General features: G+C 55.9%; 2 protein-coding genes and 1 long non-coding RNA gene across 10 annotated transcripts in view; 1 reads left to right on the plus strand and 2 right to left on the minus strand.

Annotated features, from left to right (window-relative positions):
• CHD5 (chromodomain helicase DNA binding protein 5) overlaps nucleotides 1–14,161 on the minus strand; it is a 59,464-nt gene extending 45,303 nt beyond the window's left edge. For 6 of the 7 annotated variants that reach the window (XM_027572278.2, XM_027572268.2, XM_027572314.1 and 3 more), the window contains exons 1-2: nucleotides 13,965–14,161; nucleotides 4,891–5,018 (exon numbers count right to left, since the gene is read on the minus strand). In XM_027572278.2, coding sequence (XP_027428079.1) covers nucleotides 4,891–5,018; nucleotides 13,965–14,043 — 207 coding nt within the window. In that variant the 5' untranslated portion in view covers nucleotides 14,044–14,161. Of the gene's footprint in view, nucleotides 1–4,890; nucleotides 5,019–10,637; nucleotides 10,708–13,964 lie in introns of those variants that run through there. The other variant, XM_027572286.2, reaches the window with a different exon arrangement.
• Nucleotides 1,098–2,848, plus strand: LOC113910308. Its single transcript, XR_003516003.2, has 3 exons — nucleotides 1,098–1,169; nucleotides 1,664–1,831; nucleotides 2,530–2,848. It is a non-coding gene; the product is annotated as an uncharacterized LOC113910308 (long non-coding RNA).
• A 6,163-nt stretch (nucleotides 14,162–20,324) lies between the features above and the next one.
• Nucleotides 20,325–27,695, minus strand: RPL22 (ribosomal protein L22). Of its 2 annotated transcripts, none has more exons than XM_027619346.1 (4): nucleotides 27,643–27,695; nucleotides 25,718–25,822; nucleotides 22,814–22,938; nucleotides 20,325–20,526 (listed from the first exon to the last, which is right to left on the minus strand). In XM_027619346.1, the coding sequence occupies exons 1-4, from the start codon at nucleotides 27,652–27,654 to the stop codon at nucleotides 20,382–20,384; spliced, it is 387 nt and encodes a 128-aa protein (XP_027475147.1). In that variant the 5' UTR covers nucleotides 27,655–27,695; the 3' UTR covers nucleotides 20,325–20,381. The 2 variants fall into 2 exon arrangements, with proteins under 2 accessions (XP_027475147.1, XP_035583148.1); XM_035727255.1 differs by lacking the exon at nucleotides 27,643–27,695 and adding an exon at nucleotides 26,196–26,214.
• Nucleotides 27,696–27,957: the final 262 nt, after the last annotated feature.

Raw genomic sequence — 27,957 nt, forward strand, 5'->3', positions numbered from 1 at the left:
GCCGCACCTGTCGAACAAAACCTGTAATTACTGTAGACCGCACTTCCCAGTTTCATCTGTCTGTGGGCCCTCCAGAAGCTGCCACGGCCCGAGCCCACCTTCTCCACCACCCCCACCCCGCCACTTCGTCTTGAGAGGAGACAAGGTAATTTAGGCAGCTCTTAAGCTTGGCTTCCTTGATTTAGTTTCCCGTCTGTACAGGCAGCAAATGGCCCATTTCTATGGAGATAAGGGCGTTCACAGCCAGAGCATCCCCACCAGAAATACACTGCCCCTCCAAGGAAGCTGTTTGTGTACTCTCCGCCTCTCCAGATGCAAGTGGACTGGCAGAGCCCTTCCCCAGCCCCCTCCGGGCCTGGGTCTGCAGGAGAGGCTGGGCACTGAGGCTCCAATTACCAGCACGGGGCTTGGCATTTTAGAGCTGGCCGTTGACTGTTTTCAAGGTGAGCTAAGAGAAGCACGGAAATGACAGAGAACTGGAGAGGTGGAAAATGAGCTTGGGGAACAGCACTGGGAGGGGGAGAACGCTGAAGAGGACACAGGGAAGGGGCAGGATGGGGGAGGGGAAAGAGGAGAGCAGGGGGGAGAAGGGAAGGGGGAAGCAAGGGCAGCAGGTCTGTCTGGAGGCTCTTGGGAGGGCCCCACCGGATCTCTGCCCTTTCCAGGCACACTGTAAAGAGTTGAGTGTCTTTCCCCAGGAGAGAGGCTCTTCCCAAGATAGAGCTGGGAAAGGACTCCCCCACAGGCTCCCTGCACTTCCCGACTGTCTCCCACTGGGCTCTCTGCTCCCAAACCTTTTATGCTCATTAAGCCGCTGAGTCAGTGTGCTGGCTGGCCGTTGGCAGACAGCAGGGCCTCTGCGCCTTTCCGGAACTGGGTGTTTCCCGGAATACTGACTCGCGCGGAGCCCCAGGGGCGAAACTGGTCCCGGCTGCCGCTGGAACCTGCCTGGGGCAGGACAGCCTAGCGAGGGCTCCTGCTTCCAGGACAGATGCCAATGCAGAGCCCAGGGGCCACAGCTCCCAGCTCTGCCACAGTCCTCTGGGGAGGCAGGGGTCAGACAGGGACATCTATTTTCCCCGAGGGTGTAGAGTTCCGCCAGTTTCAAGAGACCACCCTTGAAGAGACCTGAGAGGCAGGCTTTTACCCCAGCCCTCACCCCAGCAAAGGTAAGGATGGGAGGAGGCTGCCATGAATTTCAGCACCTCGGACAGAGGCTGTGGGGCGGCCGGAGGGAGGGGCATGGGGCTGGCCCTCAAGCTGCCCTGGGGTGGACCCCACACACCAGACCTGGAATGAGGCAGGATGACCCAGGCCCGATACCCACTCGGCTGAGACTCGAGTGGCCTGGCTGTGGGTCCCGGGGCTCCCTAGGGAGTCTGCAGGACACAGAATGGCCTAGGAGCTCTGTCCCTTGCCAGCCTGGAACCAGGCAAGTCACTAGGTAGGGCCTGACCTCAGCCTCCTCATCTGTGAAATGGGGGATTCGACAAAGGGTGGCAAGAGGCACCAAAGAGATGGTGTGAGAGGAGGCTGCACACATTTTGAAATGGGAGAGACCCAAGCACCCATGACCCCAACTCTGCATGGAAGACAAAGATGCAGGCCAGATGATAGACTTAAGGACCTCGCCAGCCTCACCCTTCTCGTTTCTGTAACTCAGGACCAGGCTAAGCCAACAGCAGAGACCGTGCCCACAGCTGGGTGTCACCTACAGTGCAGCTGGGCTACCTGCAGCCAACGGAAGAGGCTGTTGTGGCAACGCCTGAGGGAGGACTGACCTGGGCATCTGATAGGAAGTAGGCATTGCCGCATCCTAAGCGCAGGAAAGGTGAGAAGCAGCCGGCACAGCAACAGGACCCAGAGGGAGCTGGAGGGAGGGAGGGAGGGAGGGAGGGAGGGGAGAGCACCTCCAGCAGATTTCACTGTCTGTGTGTGTAACGTGGACGCCAGGCCTGGAGAAAGGCCCCAAACTGAGCCTGCCAGAGGGCTGGACCAGTGTCCATTCCAGGGCTAATGGCAGAGCAGGGGGGCCAAGATCCTCCTCAAGGAATGAGTGAGAGCTACCACGGGGCACATCCACCACTCACTGGTGCCCCAGTGGCCCCCTAGGAGATGGCAGTGGTGGCAGCCCCTCATTCTAGGGACAGGGGAGACTTCTCCCTCCACTGCCTGCCTGCATCAGAGAAAGCCATGTCAGAAAGAAAGCTCTGAATCCCCACTTCTCCCAATTCACCACCTGTTCCTTGATCCTCTCCAGCAGAGCCTTCTCCTCCCCGCCCCAGCAAATGAAGTTCACACTGCCTGGGCCCACCCCCACCTGCACCCTGATCTCATCCAAGCCCTCCTGGCTGCTCGGGGAGGGGCGGGGGTGCTGGCAGAGGGTGGGGGTGCAGGACAGGTCTTTGGAGATTGGTTTCCCACTGGCATCATAAGCCAGTATCCACAGCGTATCTCTGCATCCAGCTGTTTGGACCCTTCAAGACCCGGGCCTCCTTTTTTTCTCCCCCCCAAAATCTTTCCTTGCAGAGCAAGGGGCGAGGGGAAGGGCAGCAAGTGGCTGTAAAAACACATGAAGAGGAATGACCCAGGAGCAGAACCTGGAGGGATGCAGCACCAGCCAGTGGCGAGAAGGAAAGGATGACTGAGGACCAGGGGTAGATCAGCCGGTTCAGTATCTTGGAACTTATAGAAGGGGTTTGGGGCCAAGCCATGTTCAGGGGAGGAGACACAGACACGGAGCAACACCGTCCTAATAAAGCCCTGAACCAACCTCAGCCCCAAGCCACGCCACGGGCTGTGAACACGGTCGGGGCTTTGACCTTGATGCTGTCCTTTGGGCTGTGGCCGCCCCAGGCGTGACTGCAGGGGAGGCACCTTGTGGTCGAAGAGTCTTAGTGGACTCCGAGTCCCTAACCAAATCCATTTGCTGCCTCAAACACCACGCCCAGGCTTCATCTGTGCAGAGCTGGGGGTAAGAGGGAGGGCTCTCTGCCCTGACCCCCGGCGCACTGAGGCCACAGCATACCACCAGTGCAGGCCCCACGGACCCCAAGTGGACAGTCCCTGCCCGCCCTTCCTTCTCCCCAGCTCTGCGGATGCCTTTTATCGGGGCCTCCCATCTCTCTCTCCCTTCCCTCTGCACCCAGCACTCAACACACACCGCATCTCCCGATAAAGGAGGCATTTACGCTCAAAAGGGAGGATTCAGAGAGTTGGTCATTCTCAATTTGGGGTCCTTCAAGATTGAGAGGGAAAAAGAAAGAATGAAATATGAGCCTTCCCATTCACGAGTGTTATAAACAGTTATAATTTAGCACTGAATAATTGGTTGCTATGGTAACCGCTGCAGTACAGGTTGAAATCATTTCTCCCTCCTGCGCTGGGCCTGACAAGGAGCTTCATCTACATATGCTCAGGTTCTGGCCACAGCCCCGGTTGTTTTATGTAAATCACGATCCGGGACTTGCTGCCTGTCCCCACCCCCAACCCCCACCCCAACGCCCCACCAAAAAAAAACCCCCGCAGCCCCTCTTCTGCCCCCACCCACCGCCTTATCTTGGGGCCACCTGGTTGGAGATGATGGGGAGCACAGGGTGAAATTCCCCTCCCCATGACCTGGGGACCCAGGTAGGCGCACAGACGGACGGGTGGTGGGCAGGGGGCCAAGATGCTGCTCTCTGGCTACAGCCCGCTCCAAACTCTCTAAGATCCGACAGCTGGCCGAGCCAGGCTCTCAGGAGTACAGGGGAGGGGGCAGCAATGACCTAAGGGTCACCTTGGGGGCCTGCCAGGTGGCACCCGGTCATCTGCAAGCCTCCCATCCACCCGGCCCTCCGCCCCTAGTGAGAAGCTGAAGGAAGGAGAGAGGGTGAGCAAGTGAGGGGAGGGAAGAAGGTGGAGGTTGGAAATGAGGCTGGAGGGGAAGGAGAGATGGAGAGGAGGAGGGAAGAGAGTGAGGGAGCTCGGGGCGGCTGAGGCAGAGGCCAAGTTCTGGCCAAAACAGCAGAGGGAGACACAGAGAGGGGCCCAGACAAACACACACATCCTCAGGTAGGTCCCCGGGCAAGAAGGGAGGGGTGAGACCTGAGTGAGCCTGGCACTGGGTAGGGGGGAGGCAAGCACCAGCCCTCCCAGGCTTTGGACACCACTGGCCCTCCCAGCCACGAACCCACGCCCCCCCAGCCCCGGCCTCACTACTCTACAGACACTGCCCACCTCTAGCCTCCTGCCTGGCCAGGGCAGGGTGGGGAGGGGAGGGTCCTGCTGCACTGTGTGCCCAGGAAGGAGAGGGAGCATTCAGCCCTGCCTGGGGCACCCCTGGTGGTCCTTCATCTGCATTTAGGAACTGGCCTTCAGACCCCGCCTGAAGGCCTGAGACCAAGGACCAGAGTGCACTGGGTGTCCCATCCAGGTCCAGTGCCCGTGAAAGCAGTTGCCAGAGAGAAATGCTCGGAGTGGGGGCTGTGCTGGGAGCTCCTGCCCTCGGCACAGGGTACAGCACGAGGCCCCAGGATCCTAGACTCCACGTCCCTCCACAATGTCCACAGAGCCTCAGGTTTTGGGGGGTAAGGACAACACGTCAAAGCCTCAACCAGAAGGTCTGTCCCTGCATCACGGGCTCCTGCCTGCCCTGAACTATCTATGCTCTGTGGCATAAAGATAAACGACACTGGAACATCCCACTTCAGAGGACAGGGCATTTCCGATCCGACCCGCAAAGTCTGTACAGGCCGCTTTTGGTGTCTCGCACTTGAACCCGGGTCTCAGGACACCCCCCTGGGCAGCTGGGACCTTTCCCCACAGACCCAGGCAGAGCAGCCAAGACCCCTCGGGGCCCTGACCCCCCTCCCCCCGCTGGCCCGACCCCAGCAGGGCCCCCCCACGCACCTCTTTCTTCTTCCGCTTCCCTTTGGACCGGTTCTCCTTGAGCTTCTTGGATTTCTTCTTCTTGGGAAGGCCCACGGGCTCCTCAGGGAAATAGTCATCAAAGCCTCCGAGGCCCCCATCTTCTTCTTCTGGAGGAGGCAGAAGTGGGAGGGGATGACTCTGCCACTTCCCTCAGGGAGGCCCCCAGTGGGGCAGCCAGCCCCGCAGGCCTCCACCTGCCTCCTCCGCACCCCCCTTCCCTGCACACAGGGCCCCGGCCTCCTCGCAAGCCCTCAGAGCCACCAGCCCAGACCCGGTGAGTGGAGTCCCAGCTCAGGCAGGCGGTGTCCCAGGCCCCACTTCCCTGGGCCTTTCCTCCCCTCGCTGTAAGATGGGACAATAACCACCCGCCCTGGCGGGACGGTGCTCGGAAACAATGTTCTGAGCCAAAGCGAGCAGCTAATGAAGAGTCCTCATGGACGTGGCTCCCCCTCAGAGGAAGCAGCCCCACAGGTTCACCAAGCCATCTCTGGCTGGCTCCAGGGAAGGGTCGGGGCCCATTCCTGCCCTCCAGAGGCCCACCGCGTGGTGGGGAGATGGCTTGTGAACGCAGGCGGATGGGGACGCACGGGTCACATCACCCAGGACCACGTGGAGCCACACGATGGGGGGGGGGAGTTGGAGGGAGAGCAACAAGGAGGGTGCCAGGCTCCCCGCTTACTGGGGATCAGAGACCACACGGCCTCTCCCGCCCGAACCCGCACACACACCCACACGGTACATGCACCCCCAGTCACACACGCAGGATGCCAAACCCATTCCGGCTGGGCACCCAGGAAGATGTGAAATTCTACAGAGATGCTGCATCCGCCACACGTGGGCTTCCAAAAGCGGCCACGAGTGCCGAGCTCCCCTCCCTCCTTCATGAATTTAAAAGGCCGAGACCACGAGGGGAGGAGGACAGGTGTGAGCGTGTGCAGCAGGACTGTCTCTGAAGAAGCAACTGGCTTCGAGCCTCCTGCCACTCACCCCCAACGAGGAGTGGGCTCCCTGTGCCCGGGGGATCAAAGAGAAGAGCCAACTGGGGTTCCAGCCCTGCGGGGCTTGGGGGGGGACACACAACAGGGAATCTCAGCCTGAGCGGGTCTGCCACCCTGCGACCCTGAGGAGGGCGCCCAGGAGACTTCCATCGGGAGAGGGGGAAGGGCATCCCTGCTGAATCAAGTTCAAAGAAACAGAGCTCCCACCCACCTGGCGCAGGAAGCCCACCACCACACACACTGCTGTTGCTGACCGCGTCAGCCGGACGACAGCCCGGTGCGGACCAGCCCACCGCAGGTGCTCAGACACACATGTGCACACACCAACCTCCGGACTCCTGTCCTCCACACAGGCCCCCCTCATGCCCCACCTGGGGCCCCTGTCCCCTAGAGTCCCCAGGGTCATGTGGCTCCCATCGCCTCACTCTGGGTGCCGCTAGAGGGCGCTGGTGACTCCAGTGGCCACACCCCAGGGCCGGTTCCCACTCGTACCACCTCCCTACCAGGGGCACCACTGTCTGGGCCCCCAGAGGCCCCGAGGCCCCCCTAAAGGGGGGGTGTTGTACAGCCCCCTAGGAGTCCATGGGGGCAGGCAGCAGGGCAGGCCCAAGTCCCAGTCCCCTCCCCATCCTGCTGGGCAACCACAGGTATGGAGAGGGACTCCCAGCAGGACCGGGAGCTGCTGCAGAGGTGGCCAGCTCAGTGGTCCTGGCTGGCACGGGGGGCACAGCTGCCAGGCCTTGGCCCGGGCTATGGCACACAGGGCCGAGCAGGGGGGATGGGGTCAGCACAAAGCTGAGTTTAATGCGGGCCAGGTCTTGAGCGGAGCCAGGCTGAGCTGACCCTGTCCTGTCCAGTTCCTCTTAGCCCTCGCACGGGAGGGACAGGGATTTTTCAGACCAGTTGAAAACATGCGCGGGGACTCCCAGAGTCATCCTGGAGTGGCGGGGTCCGGAGGTGGTGACAGAGCTGTCCGTCCACACCCGCCCACCCCCACCCCTGCCTCCACCTCCCCCAGAGCCACAGGGAGACTGCTTGGGCAGAGCCACCCCTGCACCCTGGCAATGCCCAGCTCCGGTTATATAAGAGGCTCGGGCTGCTGCAATCGGGAGGGGCCCTCTCCCTCCTGCCACCTCCCCGAATCCCCTGTCCCCCCAGAGGGGCAGTCCCCCAGATTGGGAAGGCCACCTGAGCACATGGTCACCAACGGACCGACTGGCCAGCAGAGCACAGAAGGGGGTGGACAGGTGGCTACAGGAGGTTATCTGCCTGGGGCGGGGGGCAGGGGGTCGGGGGATGCCCCACACTCTAGCCCTAATCCACGCCCAGAACGAGCCTCAGAGGATAAAGCCCCAGACCCTCTGCCCATGGACAGAGCCCCCCCCTCCATTCCCAGAAGACCTCATGGCCCAGGGCCATCTGCCTGATTAAATCCCTCCTCCGGGAAGGTTCCAGAGCTGGCACACCAGGCTAGGGACCCCACCCTGCCCACTCCCCATCTCTGACAGACCCTTCTTGTCCCTGCACAGATCCTGGGAGCCCTGAGAACACCCCAGGGCTGAGCTCTGTGACACCACTCCCTCCCGGCACCTCCTGATTCCCCCCCACACCCCCCCCCACCGTCTTCACCCTGGCCCCATCTCCCCCTCCTGCTTCTTCTGCAACAGCCTCTGAGCGTTCTAAAACCAGACCTGGAGAGTCCCAGCCAAGCAACCCTGCCCAGGGCCCCTCAGCGGTTCCCCGAGCCCCCAGCCCTGTGCCCTCTCTTCGGGGCACACAGTCGGGGTAAGGTGGGATCCCACCCGCCCTGGAGTGAGGGTCCCAGGAAAGAGCAGCCCCAAGACTCCCTGCCCCGCCAGCGCCCAGCCCCTCCTGGGCGCCCCCACAGCCCCCTGGCCCACCCGGCAGTGCCCTCCCGCACCAGCCCTGCCCCTCCAAGGCCCGAGGCTCCATCGATCCAACTTGGGCTATAATTAGGACCCATTAGCCTTGTTGTCTCTGCTACCTCCTGAGCTTCCAGGCGGGGGGGGGGGGGGGGGGGGGGGGGGGGGGGGGAGGGCGGGGCGGGGCGCGGGGGGAGCTGCTTCAGAGACAAGAGACAGTCAGGGGGACAGAGGGGTGGAGACAGAGGGGCAAAGAGAGATACCTCTGCTCCTTCTTCCTGAGCTCACCCACAGCCCTCTCCCTGGCTCCCTGCACAGGCCCCGGTTCCGCCCTGGGGGACCCCCAGGCTGGCCTCACTGAGCCATTGAAAGCTGCAGCCCCAGGGAGCTGGGAAGGTCTCTCTCAGGGTAGCGCATTGTTCACAGCGCAAGTACCCACTCGTCACCTGCGCTGCGCTCGGAGCGGATGTTAATTTGTATCAATTCATCGACTCCACTCGGGAGCCCTGAGAAGTGGTACCATCACCCCCATTTGCAGGGAAGGAAACAGGCTCAGAGGGCTCCTGACTTACCCACGTAGCTTCACAGCCAGCAGGTGGCAGAGCCAGGGTGGGGCACGGACAGGTGGTCCTCACCCCTGCCCCTCTCCAGGCACCCGAGGTCCCCCCCCCAGAATTCAGACTTCCCCCCACATTTACCTAGCAGGCACTTAAACAGCACACACGGCCTGTGTGCTGAGCTCAGGCCTCACCCGGGACACCAAGGTGACCCAGGCCGGCCCTTGGTCTGGAAAGTCCCACAGCGTCCCTCAGAGGGTGAGGGCTCGTCCACCATATGCTCAGCCCCAGAGCAGGTTCTGCTCTGCCCAGCTCCTGCCCCCTCCTCTGGGCAAGAACACAGCCCCCCAGGGAGCTTTGCGGACACAACGTGATCAGAGCAAAAGGAAAGAATGTGGTTGTGGAGGGAGAAGCTAAGTCCTCTGGTCTGAGGGTGGTCGAGGGATCTGGGGGCCCAAGCCGGGGGCAGGGACAAGAGCCTGTCCCAGAATGGCAGGCCAATCTGCCCACGATAGGGACCCAGCCCAACATGCACCATCCCCTCCGGGACTCGCAGAGGGGGCTCCTTCTGTTCTCCACCTCCAACCCACCACCTAGCAGGGGACAAGATCACCTGGTGGCCAGGAGGAGGGGGGGACAGGGGAGCACAGACCTCAAACCACCACCCTTTCCTGGCAGGTTGCCCCCAATCCCTTGCCAGATGAGCCCATTTCTTCATCCTTAAATGGGCCTAGCAATGCCTTTCTGACAGGGTGATGGAGAATTAGAAGTCGTGAGATGCACAGTAAGTGTTCGGTGATGGCAGGTAGAGCCCAGGGCCCCAGAGGGGTGGCAAAGGGTGGGGGTCTCCAGTTTGTACATTGCTGAGCCTAGGGTTCTCAAGGCCTCTCTAGGGCTGGCCAAAGGGGGGCACCAAGACGAAGGTTCCCATCAGTCCTTGGAACACCCCTACACCACAGGCCTTCTGCTGATAACGGGGGGTCAGTACTCCCGCCCAAGAGAGAAACAGTAATTTATTTATGACATTAACAAAACCCAGACATCACCTCATTGGCGTCTCATCAAAGAAGGCATCAGTTCTGAGCACTCTGGGCAGGCGGGTGGGGGGCAGCGAGACGTGAGGCTTTTACCCTAAGGGACTGAGGCCAGGGAGCGAGTGAGGGTGAGGAGGACAGGGACCCAGGGCAAGCAGGGACAGGCCCCCCTGCAAACCCAGAGCACGGGCGAGGGGGAGGAAAGAGAAGCAAGGAGGGAGGGGATGGGGAGACACAGCTGAGGGTCAGGGAGAGGCAGAGGCAGAAGAGGGAAAGCAAGGGACTGCCAAAGAGAGAGAGAAGCAGAGCCAAGCACTCAGGGAAGACAGACTTGGAAAGAGACAGACGGAGGGACAGACATGGGGGCAGAGTGAGAAAAAGAGACAGGGAGAGAGAAATAAGGACAGAGCCAAAGAGAAGGGAGAAAGCCTCAAAAGTTTTACCTGCAAAATCCCCAGTAAGTTAGAGACCACATACTGTGTTCTGTACCTGGTTTGGAGACGATACTCAACAGCTCTATGTTGGGAGGTGGATGGATGGAAGGAAGGAAGGAAGGAAGGAAGGAAGGAAGGAAGGAAGGTGGAGAGTGGGCAGGATGGCTGGCTGGTGAGTGGTGGGTGTACGGTTGGTTGGTTGGTTGGTTTTACGGTTGGATGAAGAGCTGTTAGGTGGGAGGGTAGATACATGGGTGAGTGGATTCATAGGAGGCTTGGTGACTGAATGAACTGATGAAATGATAGCTCAGTCTGGAATGAAGTGACCATCCCACAGGCCAAGGCGCTGGGCAAAGCATGCTGGTGACTTTGCCTCCCTCTTCCCAGCAAACAGTACTAAATACAGGCTCCCTGGGACCCCCAAAACCCACATTTCCCCACAGGGTGGGGTTAGCTAAGAAGGTGTGAACCTTGGGAATCATGGCTATCACTCCCTCCTGGCTCCTGGGCTGCAGGAAGCCTAAAATGCTCACATGACTGGGGCCAGTCCTCTGGGCAGGGGGGACACGGGCCAGTCAAGTGACTCTGGGGTCAGAGTGGTCACACTGCCTGGCCAGGAGAGAGGCGGGGCTCACCGGCTCTGGGAAACCCAGCCCTCTGGCTGTAAGTGATGGCCTGGGGACAACCAGTCCGGGAAGTTTAAGGAAAAGGCGGGGGGGGGGGGGGGGCACTGAGCCCCGCCTTCTCTCCCTCCAGCCCCAGCACGGGGGTCACACTCCCAGCCCTCCGCCAGCCCACGCTCCCAAGCCCCCCAGCTTACTAGATGAGGGTGCAAGTCCCAGAAGCATTTCCTTGGGAAAGGCAGGTCAACTGCCCACCCTTGGATGGTGCTAATTACAGCACTCACAGTTTGCTGGGCACCTATTATGTGCTGGGCACTGTGACCTAAATGTTCCACAGGCACTGTCTCACTAGTCCTCACAATAACCCTCTGTGAGGTAGCGGATGCTATATCCCCATTCCACAAGTGGGGACACTGAGGCAGAGGGGCTGGGGAGCGTGCCCAGGGTCAGTCAGCTAACAAGCGGCAGAGCCAGGATCCATCTGAGCCTGGAGCCCTCACTTTGACCAGCCCCCCCGCCACACACACACACACACACACACACACACACACACACACACACACACTCCCAGTGGGATTTGGCAGTTGCCAGGCCCTGAGCCGGGGAGGCAGGCGCCCACCCCGCCTCCTCCAAGCAGGCTCGCCCACCTGCCTCAGTGCCGAGTGCTGGCCGCACCGAGCCCGGTGTGGGGAAGAAGAGCACTGCTTGGGGGAGGGGAGGGGAGGGTGGGGCACAATGGAAAGAAAGATTTGACGAGACAAGTCCAACTGCTGCAGATTTAAAAATTAGTGTGAGCACTCCCAACACATGAGCTCCTCGGGCCGCAAACTGCGCCATTTTGGAATCAGCTGGCGCCAGGTCCGAGCAGGTGACAGCTTCGAGCTCAGGCCGAGGGCCGCAGAGCAGCTGTGATGGAGGGCCAGGGGGCCAGGGGGCCGGCACCTGGGGACAGACACGAGGCCTGGGCTGAAGCTGTCACTGTGCCCAGAGGCCAGGGGTGAGCTAGGGACCCCCAGCCTTCAGACATGGAGACCACAACCGTCTCCTGAGTACCCACGGTGCCGGGTGCCAGGCCTAGCGGGTGATCAAAGGAGTCACACTCGAGGGGGGAGCCCAGAGACACAGAAGTGAACTGGCGGTAATATTCCAGAGAGTAGGAAGTGTTGCCAAGAAAATAAAGCATTAAAATGGCCCTGGGGGAGTGTGGGGCCATGCTTGGGCCAGGAGGACAAGGAGGGCCTCCCCACGGAGATGTGTGGGCTGGAGCTACAGGACAGTAAGAAGGCAGCTATGAGCAGGGGAAAGAGCGGGTCAGACAGAGGTCACGGCCAGTGCACAGCCAGTGCCCAAGGGCAGGATGGAGCTTGGAGCTTGGGGGGTCCGGAAGCATCAAGGAGGCCAGTGTGGTTGCAGTTCGGGAACAAGGCGGGGTGGGGTAGATGCAGGTGGAACAGAAGAGGAGTTCATCTATCCATCCAAGCAGTGGGAGCCTGGGCCTGACTTGTGTTGACAAAGGTGATCCTGGCTACTGAGTGGAGGGTGGTCAGCGAGGTCTAGTCAGGAGGCTATGAAGTGGACCAGAGGCAGAGGACAGAGCCTTGGGCCAGGGACATGGAGAGGGAGCTGGGAGCTTGGGAAGGCTCAGGACATCTAGCCTTGCAGAAGGAGGAGGCTGCAATCCCCAGACCAGAGGGGCTGGAGCAGGACCGCCTCTCTGCAGGGCTTTGGGGTTGCTCCCAGAGGCCCTGCGGTCAACCTCACCCCTCTTCCCCACCTTGCCCTGGAACAATGGGCACAAGCAGGGAGAAAAGGTAGTGAGCAGGTGACTATGACAGAGACCGAACCCCTCTGGCCCAAATAGAGTGAGACAGGTGCCCATCAACCCTCCCCATGCTCTGAGCCCTGACACAGGCAGAGCCGGAGCAGGTGGGGAAAGCGGACAGGGGACCCCATCAGGGGTTCAGTGAAGACCCAGAAATAAGCCTGTTAAGGCATGTTCAGGTGTCCACTGCCCCATCAGTGCCACAAAGGGGCCACACCCCAAGCACCACTGGGAATTACTGAGGAAGCCAGAGAACAGCTTAGGGGGAGCCAGCCTCCTGGGTAGAAAACAGCCATGGGTTTCAGTGTCTCTACTGGGCCTCTATGTTCCCTCCCAGGAAATGGGCCTAATTTCTTGCACCCAGGGATCTAACAGTCAACTATTGTCCAAGCAACCCCTCCCATAAGGGACCACCTCACCCCCACTCCCCTAACTGGAGCAGCCCTCTTTGCAAACTTGGCCAGACTGAAAGGCGGAGTGAGGCCAGGCTCTGGAGGAGTCCTAGTCACAGTGTTGAAGCAAGCAAACAAGTGGGGAGGAGGCCCCCCCCGTGGGCGGGGCCACCTGGTGGGAATCCCCCCTCCAGGAAGACTCAGAGCAGCTGGGGGAGCTGCTGCCTTTTGGGTCCTCCCCCTCTCATCCCTGCACACAGGAGTTGGGGGTGCCAATCTGCAGAATGCCCCATCCGCCCTCCCTCCAAGGCACTCCTGGGGCCAGAGTGCATATTCTTGGGCTCGGGAGGGCCCCCGGACCTCCCACAAGTCTCTCAGGAGCCCAGGAGGGGCCACAGACTTGGTGCCGGGAAGCTAAGAGTCCCCCAGAAAGGAGGGAGGGAGGGAGGCTGGTTGACAGGGTGAGGCCCTGCCCTGCTGTGCCAAGAGGAGAACCGTCCCAAACAAATGGTGAGCAGTTAACTAAAGAATGATCCTTGCAAGGTTATCCCTGATGCACAAGCCCTGTTTATGCTGAATTCTGAGAGGGACGGCAAGGGGCTGGGGCGGCGGCCCTGGACGTCAGGCCCGTGGCCAAAGCTCGATGGGCTGGGAGCGCCACTCCCCGGGCGATCTCGGGCTGGAGGCGCCGGCCGCCCCGGCAAAGTGTTTGCGAGAGGCGGTCCCAGCACCCCGCGGCCGGGAAGGGGAGCAGGAGTCCGAGCCCGCGCGCCCCGGCCCGGAGCCCTCGCGGGCCTGGAGGGAAACCGCCCCAGCCAAGGCGCTCGCGGGGTCCCCCTGCACGGCCGGTCCTCGAGCCGCTCCGGGCCCCACCCAGCGCGCCCTGGGGCCGAGACGGGCGGGGGCCGGGTCCCGCCTGCCCCCGCGAGGCCAGGGGCGCGCGGCGCGGGTCCACAGCGCGGGGTGCGCGGCGCCGAGAGCCAAGCGCGATTCCCGCCCCCTTCAAGGGCACGCGGGGCTGAGCCGGCGGCGCCGCGCCCCCTCCCCGCCCGGGCGCCCGGCGCAGCCCCCGGCGCTCCTCCGCCGGCGCCTAGTCCGCGCCGCGGCCCGGGGAGCCCCGACCGCACCCCGCCCTTGGCCGCCCGCGCGCCTCGCCCAGCCCCGCGCCCTTGGCCGCACGGCGCCAGCAGGGCGGGAGCGCAGCCCCGCGGCCCGGGCGCCTCTCCTGCGCGCCGCCGGTCCGGCCCCGGGCCCCGCGGGCCCCGAGCCCCCCGCCGCCCGACCCCGGGCGCAGCCGGCGCCCCGCTCACCTGACATCTCGTCCTCGTTCTCCATCTCGTCCGCGAACAGCCGCGGCAGCTCCTCCTCGGTGCCCAGCGGGCCCCGCATGCCCGGCGCGGGGGGGAGGGGAGGTGGGCGCCCCCCCTCCCGCCGGGCGCGGTGCCAGCCTTAACCCGTGCGCGGCCGGACGGGCGCGCGCGGCGGGCGAGGCGGCCTCGGCGAGAAGATGGCGGCCGCCTGCCCCCCCACCCCCCCAAACCTCCACCCCCCCGTCTCGACCCCCTTCCTCTCGGCCGCCTTCGCCCCGCTCCCCGCAAAGCCCGGGCCGCTCCGCCCACCGCGCCCCGCAGCCCGAGTCCCGCAGCCGGCCGAGGGTGGCGGCGGCAGCGCCGGCGGCACGGCGGCACGGCGGGGGGGCGGCACACATGCCCGGATTGTGACGTCCAGTCTGTTGCTGTGGCAACCCCATCCCATCGTTCCGGCAGCGCGACTAGTTAACAGCGGAGAACAAGTTGGGGGGACTAGTCCTGAGCCCCGGGTGCAGGCGGGCGCACCCGGCGCTCCGGCAGGGGGAGCCGTCGAGGCGCCCGCGCGCCCAGGGACCCGACGGCCGAGCGGGCAGCGGAGACTCGGGCGAGCCGGGCCCAGTGGGAGGCGGGGAACGCGCCCCCGCGCAGCCCCGGCAGGACCCGCTGCCTACGGCACCGCCTCCCGGGAAGGCGCCCCGCCCCGGGGTCCCCACGGGCGCAGAGGCGGGGTCCCGTGGGCGGCGAGCCGCGAGCTCCAGCACTCTGCTCACGTGCCCAGAGAACCTCGCCGTCCCGCACCTGGCTCGGCCCTTTAGAAAGATTAGAAGAAAAATGTATTCTGCACTTGGGGAAGGGTCGCTCTGGAGACCAGGTCTGATTCCTCCAGAAAAATGCATGCAGGCCGGCTCCTCCCTCACCCCATGGCACCACGCTCCTACCGCCCACGTGCCCTCTTCCAAAACGCCCCTCCAGGCGGGTCCGGTTTAAACACATCCAGAGCCCTTGGGGGTGATGCGGCTCTGCGTTCTCTGTGCCCAAACTCCCGGTCAGAAGCGACACCTGTCGCAGAGCAGTAAGGAGCCTCCACCAACAGCCCTCAGTTGTTTAAGGTGAAGATGGAGGCCGAAGCCCTTGGGAGCAAGGCTGGAATTTTAAATGAGGGCGGCCAGTCCGGGCTGCAGGAGAGGTCTTAAAGCTACTCTGAGAAGATCAAAGTTTCAGTGGCCCTTAAGATGGTCAGCCCTCTAACCCAAGAAGAGCCAATAAAGGGAGGGTACCCTTACTTTTCTGCCTCGGGCCAGACACGTTTGGGGGAACCCCCTGGAGACCCATGTGGCTGCCTGGGACCCACAGGGTCTGCCTGACTCAGGAAGCAAAAAAGGGGGGTACTGGGGTCTCCTCGCTGGCACCGACCCCTCCGGGCTTGGCTGAACATCTGCCCCATCCTGGCCGGCATTCACCAGTAACCCCTAGCACCCTGACATCAGCAAGAGGGCTCTCCCTTTCCTGGGGCCTTTGGGGAACCAGGTGAGTTGTGACTGCCTGGTGAGGGCACCCCCAAGCAAGACCTCTTGGCGAGGTGACCACGATCCATCCAAGCCATGATGAATCCAAGCTGTGGCCAGAAGGCCACGGATGGCCTAGGGCAGTTGGAAAGATGTGAAGCAAATTTTCCCTCCCCCTTCCCATCCAAATGAATTTCCAGCAAGCCCTGAACAAAAGCTGGTCTTCGTTCATTTCTGGGCACAGGCAGGTCTGTCCAGCCTCCTGGATCAAAGTGCAGGGTGCCGGGAGTCCCCTTTATCTCCCAGATCACTTCTAAACCACACTAGAGAGAGAGAGAGGTTGGAAGCATCCCAAGGCAGGCCGGCCTGCAAGGGTGAAGGGAAAGGCAGCAGGGAGGTGGGCTAAGCAAGCAAAGGGCTTCTTGGGTCTAAGGCTGTATTTCACATCACTGAGCATCTAGCCACAGGGGCACCAAATCACCATGCTTTAGCAGGCCTGCATTGTCCCTGGCAAGGCTGCCTTGCTCTTTCCAGAATTCTTTCTGAATGTTAACCATCCAGGAAAAAACCCTAAGCACCACCAAACCTGTCCACCCCTCAGCAGCTCCCCCACCCCCAGATGGCCGGAAGAGGTCTGGACACTTCCAAAGCTTCTCTGTCCCACTTGAGAGAAACGTTGACTTACAGTACCTCCCATCACCAGAAAGCCCCCACCTCAGGCACACACCTTTAACCTTGGGTCCAACTGCCAAGGCGAGGCTGAGACAGTCAAGACATCATTCAAAAAAAGAACAGTTCCACCTGCTTGACTTGGAAACAAAGAGTGGAGGCGCTCACAATCCTAACCCTCTCTGGCCTTCCCACCTTGCTCACAGCCGCAGCTCAGTCACCCTACTTACTGACCAAAAGCAAAACGAAGCAAACCCTGGAACGGCATAAATAAATGGGTTTTTTACTAGAAATCGCCAGTAATAGTTAAAGGAGAGCTCTGATTATTGCCAAACTATTAACAATAGTGACAATGAACTTAAAAGGTCTGATGTTAAAAGCAGTCCCTACAAAGGTGAAAATTCAGTGAACTCTCCAATGCTGAGAACAAACCCATCATTAAAGTTACAGTTTCGGGAGACAAGATGCTCCTGTTGGCTGATCACAGAGCTTGGAATTATACTCCAGGGACGATTCAAAATCAAAATATGTATTTTTAAATATACTGGTTATGAAAGCACCAAGGAAAAACTGCTTTTCCAAGAGCAGAGTTGCAGTAAGTGGTTTATCTTCCACACACACCCCTATCAGTCTCCATCCCTGGGTTACAGGAATTTCTCATACAGGCAGCCCTTAATGCTGCCTGAGGTCCGCTTTTTACCAACATGCCCCATCGTGACCACCTCACGGCTCTGTGAAGTGGAGCCCCCGTTCCCACACTGCTCCCAGCAGCTACGCAGGTCAGAACTCTGCTCCGGGGACTGCATCGCGGGCAGAGTCACAGCATCTTCTAAAGTGAATGGCAAACATCCTCTACGCACCAAGATCTCCCTTGTACGTGGCGCCTGTTTCTCAAGATGCGGGCCGTGCCCCACCCGAACCCAAATCACTTGGGGTTGCTGGGGATGAGGAAGAGGCTTCTCAGGAAGGCAGACCTCTGGGCCATGGCCCTGAACCTGAGAAAGTGCCTGTATAAGCCTTAAGTCATCTTAGGGGCTCTTTCTCGGTTCTAGGTACAGTATCAGCTTAACTCAGCTGGTCAGCACAGCATTAACAGACTGTTTTAGCTTGGCCAGAAATAGCCAAGAAAAAAAGAATGTGAATTCTCAGATCCTCCCAAAGATAGGAAAGATAGGAAAATGTCTAGATTACAAAATCTTAGTTTTTGGTTCCCTGAGATAAGCAGCATGATTGCATCATTTAAAAGGCAGCCTTCTACCTGCTTCCTTCAGCACCACCTCCTTGCTGGGAGGGCAGATCCCACAGACCAGGCCTCTCCCTCACCTTCCTCCCTTCCCGAAAGGGAAGTAACCTCCACAGCTTATTACCCCAAAGAACAGAGGCTCCTTACAACTCAGCCCACACCTCCAGCAGGACCCCACCCAGGCTCTCCCCAGCTTCTGACCCCAGCCAGCCCCACTCGGTCCAAGGCTACCAAGGGGAGGTCTCTCCCCTTGCTACTGTGGAATCTGCCGTCTCCTCAATGACCCACACATCTTAAGCGTATGCCCCTTCACAGGGAAAGCCTGAACCACGCTCTGCTTCTAACGCTTGACAAGTTTAGGGCGAAGTCACGGGAAGGACCACGGCAACTAGAGGAAGGAAATGAAAGCAGGCCGCCAAAGCCAATTTCCAAGCTCTCCGGAGGTTAATGTGACGACCAGGGGACAGAACCAGTCATCACCTTCCAAGAAATCAAGTGTCCTCTAAAAAGGCTGGGGTCTGAATATCCAGAACATTCTGTAATTTTTATCAATTTTTAAGAAATGTTTGATAGGCTCACTCCCCCACTTTGCTCCATCCTTCTTATGCACAAGCGTTTCTGAACACCTCTGCCAGGCACCACTGGTGAAGACAGGATCCACGTATTCAACACTCGGCTCTTCCCAAAGAGGCGGGAGGGTAACACTACTCAGAAAAAAGCACTTTCACCAGTGAAAGTCACGGGAAAGGTGGGTGCCACCGAGGCTTTTGAAAGAACAACAAATACTAAATCTTTAGCCGAGAGATGGTGTTGGTAACCAGAATCAGCTAAGAACTAGACGGCAGCACCTCCCTATTCCACCACCTTTGTGAATGTACACCTCAGCCTGAAGCTCTTCGTGACCCACCCATTCTCTTCCTGTGCCATGAATACTTCCCATCAGGCGGGTAGGTCAGGAGTCAAGAGCTAAAAAGCAAAGTGGTCTAAATGCGGTCCAGATGTAATGGGTGTAAAGTAATTCAGGTCTCCCACTACAAAGCTTCCATCAGAAAAAGTCATCTTTGCGAAGTTATCCTCTCAGCTCTGGATCGAAATAAATTCTACACGGACAGTTCAGTTATGACCAACTCCAGAATCTCACTGAGGCACAACAAAGGTAAAGAAAATGGGAATGAAGGACACATTTTCTTCTCCGGCTTAACGAAGACCAAGGTCATTGTTCGTACAGCAATTAGTAGGGAAAACAATGTTGCTAAATAGATTAACATGCCAATGCTTACCAAAAAAAAAAAAAAAAAGCCTTCCACAATGAGTAGCCATGTGTTAGCCACTTTAATATAAAATGTGATCAAAACTCAATTACAAGAGCTCAAAAAGGCATAGAAAAACCAATGAGTTTCAATTTTATTACAAGTTTTAAAAACCTGGAAGTAGTTTGAAAGAAAAAAAAACTTCTATGCTAATTTCCACCCAGGGTTAATATTTTTACAATGAAACTAAAAATCACCACAGGTGAACATCGATGCAACAAACAAGTACAATTTGCAAACCCAGGTCATAAACTTACTAACAAAGTTAATGATCATGGTAAGGGACAGAAACCAGCTGATGCCTCAGTTACATTGGAAAGAAACCTCTCCTTGCCCTAGGGTGGACAAACATGCAAACAATTCCACTACAAGAAATTTGCATAGAAATAGAAATTGCTAGAGCCTTTACCACAAATGAAATTGCAAAGACTCAACATGTTAAATTCAATCCAAGAAGCACCAAATGTTAATTTGGAGCAAAGGTAGGACTCCAACATTTAATTTCCAGCTTTGCAGCTAGCCGACCCCAAGAATTTCAGGTGTGGAAATTAGCTGTGGGCAAACCTTAACATGGTTTCATACACTATAATTTTAAGACAATGCACACATTTCTGCAGAATTGTTTAGATTTCGGAAGGGCACCATAAGGCATCAGGGTCTCTTTTCAAAGTCGCTCTCACGACAATGACTTCTTTACAACTCAGTAACCTTTCACAGATCTCTAGCCTCTGCACGTGAGGCAACAAAATCCCACTTTCATCTAGCCCTGATTCATGTCAGTCTGTAGAATTACTTGACATTAAATCCAACCATGGCCCAAATGGCACAGAAGGGACCATTCCCTGGGCACGTCGTTTTCCCTCATCTCCTCAGCATGAACTGCCCCTCGATCGCTTCTCCTTGGCGCCCACCCCGTGAAAAGGCTGCGATCCTGGGGAGATGCACAGATGTCCATCTCTGGAAGCTCTACTACTGCTCATTTCCAGCTCCCCCTGCTGGGGGCCAGAGGGACAGTTCGTTGCGGAGCCGTAGAAACCGTGATTGTTTACAAATTCAGTTTTGTGCATGTTTACTTAATTTAAAACCTGGGAATTCCATAACCGCCCTCCAGGACTCTTTCCTGGAGCGTAGGAGAATATGCAGCAGCGCCAAAGGACATTTTATTTCTACAGGAAAAGGATTAACATAGTCATTGTGTGCAAGTAATTTGTAACCAAAAACTGAAGTAAATGCCCCAGACCCCTGCTCTTTTACCAACACTACCTTTTTCCTGCAAGAGAACCCTGAAGAAGTCGCTGGTTTTGCTCAATGAACTAGGAGTCCCGACGATGATATACCCGAATCTTTGAGTAAAGCACCAGATAAAACTGTCCCGCTTTTTGAAGTAAAATAGTGACTAACTGAAGGGCGCACATTTCCACACCCTTAACCACTTGCTCAAGGTCAAATCACTGGCAGGTCCCTTAAAGGAGCTTACCTCTTACTTTGCTTTTCTTACCACAAAAAAACTAAAATTTTCAAGCAGGAAAAAAGTCTAATTACAAATAAGTGAATGGCAGCCCAAGTGAAGCTTTTACTACGGTCTCCAATTTTCTGTTCGATCCACCCTGCAGAGATACAAGGAAAACCACCATTTTGGTTCCCAAGTTTTATTTAAGAACTCATACAAAATATTCCAGATAAATGCGTTTTAATCCTCATCTTCCTCCTCTTCCTCGTCTTGGTTAATCTGGAAGTAACGCAACTCGTAACTCTCTTTGCTGTTAGCAACTACGCGCAACCAGTCGCGGAGATTATTCTTCTTCAAATATTTTTTGGTGAGATATTTCAAATACCTGCAGAGAAAGAACACTTGAGAACTCCACCACAGGGCCTCCCAGCATTCTCAAACACTGCGCCTTTTATGAAACCTGTGCATTCAAATCGTTACAATTCAGGGTGTTCTCCCACCATTCAAAAACGGCAAAGATAAGGCCAAAAATATCAGCCACATTTCATCTAAACCGGCAATAAAAACGAGAACAGAAAAGTAGATATAAGTTGTCCATTAAACAGCAAAACACCTACGAAGTGGCTTTTAGTGACCACTGGAGAAAGGTATCATGGTAGTAACTTAACAATTCAGCACACAATCTTAGTATCTTTTTATTGAGAAATCACCGGGTTTCTGAGCTCCAAGTACTTCCCATACATCACACCTCGTGGATTCGAACCTCCTTTTGAGGTTGTTCAGATGATCGGATTGTTTGTTTGGGCTGCTGTATACGCTCACTTCTACGACGGGACGCTCCCTACCCAACTCCTGGGGAAAAGGACCGCCACCCTGCCCTGCCCTTGCTCCCTCTCTGCAAGTGACAGCACGCAGTCTCAGTGTGGTTGCTGTGCCCTGGGAGACGGCTAAGCAGTCACCACAGCAAACTGCTTAGAAAACTCGCTGTTTCTATCAATGCAGCAACTGGCTTCTGGGCTCAACATGCCAACTTCTACGCAAAGCCTACGATCTGGTTTCTTCTCTCACCTGCCTACTCTTGAGGCCCCGGGGCATCTTCCCAAACCCATAAAGAGAAGAGGGAATAGAACACCAAGCCAACTCACTGCCGGGCAAGTTAACCTTTCCAAACCTCAGTTTCTCCTTCTATGAAATGAAACTCCTGATACTTACCATCTCTTCCAACCGTTATGGGGACTAAAGGAGATGCACAGGGAAACTGGCCTATGAGCAAGGACCCAAGTATTAATGAACCCCAACAGACTCACCATCTCCAAGAAATGAATACTGTTCTGTTCAACAGTGTTACTTGTCAACAAAGCAATCTTCACAAAGATGTGAAGATCTCAGTTCAATTCTATCCTCTTTTCCCTATATAAAAATAAATCAATTTGGTCGTTCCATCTAAAAAGTATTCTTTTCTGTCATTTATTTCTTCTACCACATAGTATTCAGGTAAGGAGGGGGTTAATTTCCGGTCGCTTAAAATTTGTCATAAAAGAACGTCGAGAAACTAGGGAAAAAGCTACAGAAGTTCGGAGACAAGAAAAGGTCCTCAAGTAGGAACACCTAGAACGCTACAAGACAGTCAAACTATCGTCACCGAGAGAGGAAAGTGATGAAGACGAAGGCTCCAGTCTTCCCACACTAGAGACAAACAGGCATCTGTGAAAACGGAAGGGGTGCTAGCAGCCATTCTCACGCCAGGTTGGTAAGCGTGGAAACGGGTCACGAAGATCACAGCATCTCCCCCATGAGCTCTGCGGAAGCCCAGAGTTGTAGGCTTTGTACGCCCTGGAGACCCTATTGTTGCACCAGTCTCTCATGGTATCAGATCTCCTTCTGCACAAATAAAAAGAACTCGAGCCAGGCAGAATAGGAAGTCATTTCTTGACCAATAATAATTAAAGCTAAAAAGCAAAGGCTGAACTATACTGTTTGTCCTAATACAACTTCAAATTTCCGACTACTTGATTCAGTTTGATTGAAAGTTCCTAAGAATATGCTGGCTCTGGGCTAGGAGCCAGGTATAAACAGGTCCGACTGCTTGTAACCACCGTGTAATACCGCAGGCTAAGTGAACTGGGGTCTCTGACTTAGACAGAAAACAGGCCCACAGGAATTAAAAGGATGGCTTCAGTCTACACTGAGATCTCAGAGTCCTCACCCAATGATACTAGCACTTACAGGGAAAATAAATAGAATTAAAAAAAGAAAGCACACTATGGTGAACACTGAATAAGGTAGAGAAATCAATGCCTAGGCTGGACACCTGAAACTAATACAACACTATATGTCAACTACACTTCAGTAAAATAAAAACGAAAGCTCCTCAACTGTGATCTAGAGGCAAAAGAAGCAATATTCTCATTTTTAATACTAAGCAGGTCTGAGCATCTCTACTGCTTGAAATACCTCAGTCCGTGAAAAACGAAATTTTTAAAACTATCAAAAATTGAATGCTTTTAACCCCCATAACATTCATTCATTCACTGCCTCCTTGCACTGGGCCCCATTCTAGGAATTAACAGCTGCAGCAAAGCCCGAATGACTCTGGGGCAGCAGTATCCCTCTGGGGTGGGGGCGGAACACAGTGCTAGGGTGCCGGCAGGTCACACTCATCTGTCCCATACCTTTTGGAAAAAGGCACCTCAGAAGTTACAGTAATCTTGCTTTTGCTCCTTTCAATTGTTACAACCCCTCCACCGAGATTCCCAGCTTTTCCATTCACTTTGATTCTCTCTTGAAGAAACTGCTCCTGTGGAAATCGTCAAATCAATCAATTAGTGAAGTGAGAGCTCCACCCACTCATTAGACCCTTGTATGTTTTTACGCTCCTAACACCGAACAAAGAGTTGTTTTTCAAATGTTCAGTCTTTTAAAAAAATTATAGCCAATCTTCAGCTATTAATACAAGGTCTGAAATCTAAGAGCAATTAGAAAATGGCACCATTGACCTTTATCTCCGTGTAGAACATGAAAATATCCCAGCATGAACACACCTGCCGGCTTCCACACAAGGTCAGATGCGCCTTTATACAAAAGGCTTGACTGAGAAGCCAAAGTAAGACAAGACAGGAAACCTAGGGCCAAACTGTTACAAAGTACCTACAGCTTCTGAACCTAAGAACTATAAGGCACTGCTCTCAGTACCATCAGAGGAAGAAGTCTTTAACCTGGTACAAGGAGCAAAACGTGCAGAAACCCAAATTCTTCATCAGCTCAGGGGCCCTGTGCACGCACAGCACGCGGACAGCAGTCCAGGAGCCCAGAGACGCTAGTTCCCCATGGAAGGCTGGACAGGTCATCCAACTACATGGACTTCAGGAGTCTCTGTTAAAAAGGACTCTGGGGGCACCTGGCTGGCTCCGTTGGTGGAGCATGCACAGAGCCTACTTCCCCCCCCCCCCCCAGATTTTATTTATTTGACAGGTAGAAAGAGAGAGAGTGTGAGAGGGAACATAAGCAGGGCGAGTGGGAGAGGGAGAAGCAGGCTTTCCACAGAGCAAGGAGCCCGATGCGGGGCTCAATCCCAGCCTTCTGGGCTGAAGGCAGACACTTTAACAACTGAGCCACCCAGGCGCCCCGGAGTGGGCGGAAGGAAGGGAAGGAAGGAAGGAAAAGAAGAAAGAAGATAAAAATAAAAGGAATGTTTGGTTTTCTTGCTCTTGCAAGGATATGAAGTCCCTTTCAGCCCCAAACCCCTATAATCCTCTTTAAAAACTCCAATACGCTGGGGTGCCTGGGTGGCTCAGTTTAGGTAAGCATCCAACTCTTGGTTTCTGCTCAGGTCATGATCTATGGGTCCTGGGATGGAGCCCCGCATGGGGCTCCAGGCTCAGCAGGAGTCTGCTTGTCCCTTGCCCTCTGCCCTCCCCCCAGGCCTGTGCTCTGTCTCTCTCTCAAATTAATACATATAAATCTTTAAAAAATAAATAAATATTTTTTTTTTTTTTAAAGATTTTATTTATTTATTTGAGAGAGAGAGAATGAGAGATAGAGAGCACGAGAGGGGGTAGGGTCAGAGGGAGAAGCAGACTCCCTGCTGAGCAGGGAGCCTGATGTGGGACTCGATCCCGGGACTCCAGGATCATGACCTGAGCCGAAGGCAGTCGCTTAACCAACTGAGCCACCCAGGCGCCCCTAAATAAATATTTTTTTAATTTAGGGGCGCCTGGGTGGCTCAGTCGTTTAGCGACTGCCTTCGGCTCAGGTCATGATCCCAGGGTCCTGGGATCGAGCCCCGCATCAGGCTCCCTGCTCGGCGGGAAGCCTGCTTCTCCGGTCTCCCACTCCCCCTGCTTGTGTTCCTGCTCTCGCTCTCTGTCAAATAAATAAATAAAATCTTTTAAAAAATTAAAAAAATAAATAAAAATTTAAAAATCTTCCAATACACCATATGTTAACTGAGCACAGGGTAGAGTGACTAGGTCAGAAATCCTGACATTTGCATCTGAGACTCATAAATGACTCAAGTTTTTTATCCTACAGAAACTTCTAGAAGGAACAATAATCATATATACAGGTGAGTGTAGAGAAGGCAGAGGGAAAGGACACCAGGGCAGGGCCATCACAGACACAAACTGGAAGAAGCCACAAAGGTTAGGAGGGAAAAGAGGCCCCAGAGAAAATAAGAAGTCACTGCAAAAAGAAGAGACTAAGGAGCCGATTCGACTAAGGAGCCGATTCGGGGACTTCCTGGGGACAGGGACACAAGAGGTTACTGGAATTCCATTCAATGGAATTAGTGGCCATAGGCTGAGTCTTTAGGTTTTTTCACCTGAAATTATTCTTGTTTTAATGCTATTATCTTGGCAAGGAGGAGCAAATGAGGAGTCAGAAGGCTCTGCACAAGAAGTCTGAACCCCCAGGTGTGGCTACGGAATAGGAAAAGTCAACTGCGAAAACCACACTGCAGAGTCAAAATGTGGGATTGAGGTTAATTTTTCTAGATATAACTGAAACAGAAAAATATTGGGGGATGAGGCCAAATATAGGGGCAAAGTATCAGTACCAAGCAGGGTGTGGAAAAAACAAGCTCCAATCACAAGTCAGCAAGCGGGATATTTTAACATAAACACTGCAGCTCTGATACCTAACAAGATGGGAAGCTTGAAGAAATGCTGCCATCTGTCCAGCAGTCAGGCCCAGGGGAGGCAACCCCTCGTCTCGTGAGGATCAGGGCCCAATGCTTATGCTTAAACACACCCAAGTGCAAAGGGGGCACTGGGTCCAGGGGAGTTTGCTGTTCCCTGGGAACTTCTAAGTAAATTCATTTTTGGAAACAAAATGAAAGAGGAAGAAGAAACTGAGGTAGTTCTCTAGCACTGATGTTTACTCCTCACCACTGACACACATGAGAAAAAGCTAGACTTGGAAACAAATAACCAGACCAAGTTCCAAGGTTGTGCACAGAGCCAGAACTGCAGGGCTGCCTATGAGCCTGAGACCGGAAATGTGCTCTGGCAGGTAGGTTTTCTCAGCAACATCCCAGAAGGTTCATTACTGTCCTGAGTGGCATCAAGGGTGTAACTTACAAAATTGGCAGCATCCATGATTCCATCTTCTACAGGGTGGGTGCAGTCAAGGGTAAACTTCAGAACTTGCTTCTTTTTTTTGCCCCCCTTCGCCACAAGCTTTTTCTAAGAAGGTACACAAATGATAAAGAGATGAAGGCACAACCAGCCCCCCCTCCCCCAACCACCAAAAAGTTAACAAAACCAAAAATGCCTGAGATGGAAAAGCCCATACAAATGCAAAACCTGTGGAGCTGTGCTCCCTTGCCAGGTAGCCAAGCAAGAAACCTGCCCAGACACTGGGCTCTACCCAGGAGTGTCCAGGGGCAATACCCAAGATACTGTTCTGCAAGCTTCGGGGCCTGGAGTCATGCCCTTTTGAAGGGCACATCATTCTAGCACTCTTGGGCCATTTACACTTTCCAGCCTCCCCAATCTATGGGCATGAAGGTCTGTTATCTTACGAACCACAATAAAAGGAACATTTCCTTTTATTTACCATAAAACTTCCAAAATGAAGCGTCACTCACTTTATTCCGGGATTAGGGCAGGCATACAAATGTCTTGCACACCTGAAACAATTTTAATCTGAAATGAATACTTGTCCTAACTCTCCAGACTTAGGGGTCCCGATCCAGTTAAGCTGTTCTCCCTTAATCCTATCTCACCTACCTTCTAGGGAACTGAACGTCCTACCAACACATCTATGCCAGTTGGGACAAGATAAGGCTAAAACTTAGGTTCTAATTACAACACACCATCAACCGCTGCGTTATGAGTTAAACCATCAGTCTGAGCACACCCTACAAGGATCCAGCTCCTTTACTCACAAAGCTTCCATTAGTCTTCTCCCTCTGCAAACTCCAACATCACTAAAAAAGCATCTGTACAACTTTACCTACCCACCTATGCGTCCACTCCAAAAAGCCTCACAGAATCTAAAAAGACTTTTCCAAGAACACATCTGGTCTCCCTTCCTGTTTTAGAAGACTTTCATCTAAAATCTGACTGGGTCAACTTTTCAAACATTTAGCTACTGCAAACATCACTTATCTCTTTTCAAGACGTCTCTTCCTAGTAACGATCAAAAGCGTTGCTGTAAGACCTAGCCCCGACACATACACATCAGCTAGGAAAGGACCTGCCCACAATGGGCTCCAAACCTTCCATCAAGGTTTTAAACCAAAGGCATACAAATGCATAGGCATTAAAAACCTGCTCAGGCAGAAAGTTAGGTGAACCGAAAATGTTAACAAGGGTGTCGCAACAAAGAAGGGGGAGCAGGAATACGACTTGCTCGACGCAACCTGTGAGGACGGCGAGCTGCAGGTGGAGTGACATGAGGGCGCCACACGGCCAGATGCCCGCCCGGCTGGAACTGAATGGAGCCGGGCCTTGCCCTAGACCACATAGGGTCCGTACAGGTGTGCCCCGAGGAACGAAGTTCCTCCACGGACGCTGCGAGGGTCCTCAAACCCAAGCCTCTCTCTGAAAACAAGCCGGCCAGGCCACCTTCCCACTGGTCCCCGAGTCCCGGCCGTAGGCTTCCCGGATGCGCGGCTCCCGAGGGTGGCAGGTCCCCTACCTCCTCCCCGCCCTCCGCCCAGGTAACCAGGCCCACACCCTGGCTGCCTCACGCCGGCCGGGCTCCCAAGGGCCCAGGCCGCAGCCTGGGCGCTCCCGCTCCCCGCTGGCCGTAGAGAAGGGCCCGAGGCCGAGCCGCGGCCTCCGAGAGCTCCGGGGCTCCTCTCGCGCCCCAGGCCGCGGCCTCCTCCGCCCACAACGTGCTGGGCCCCGGAGCGGCCCTGGTTCGCTCCAGCCGGCCTGCCAGCCCAGCCCCGGCCGGACTCTGCAGAGCGTCGTCCCGTGCGAGCCGGGCAGGAGCCGGGCCAGCGAAGCCCACGTGCCTGCCCCAGAGCAGAGGCCTCACGCGGAGCCATACTAACCACGGGCGCCATGGCGGCAGCGGAGGCAGAAAGGGAGGTGGGCGCACTACGCAGACGCAAAGAGCCCGCAGCGCGCAGAGCACGCAGGGCTCAGGCCGTACCAATAGCTCTGCCACGCCCCTCGGCCGCCACCATTTCGTCCTGTTCTGTACGTTCGGGGAGCGATTGCTTTTCCCCGAATGCAAAGCCCGTCCTATTGCAGGCCGGGGCGGGGGGAGGGGGGAGGAAGGAGGCCGGGTGGCCTGTCCCACTGCGATCGGAGGGGGGGAGCCAGACTGGACGAGCCCAAAGAGAAATGAAGGGGTTCGCTCTACT

This window comes from Zalophus californianus, chromosome 4 (genome assembly GCF_009762305.2).
Source record: "Zalophus californianus isolate mZalCal1 chromosome 4, mZalCal1.pri.v2, whole genome shotgun sequence".
NCBI lineage: Eukaryota > Metazoa > Chordata > Mammalia > Carnivora > Otariidae > Zalophus > Zalophus californianus.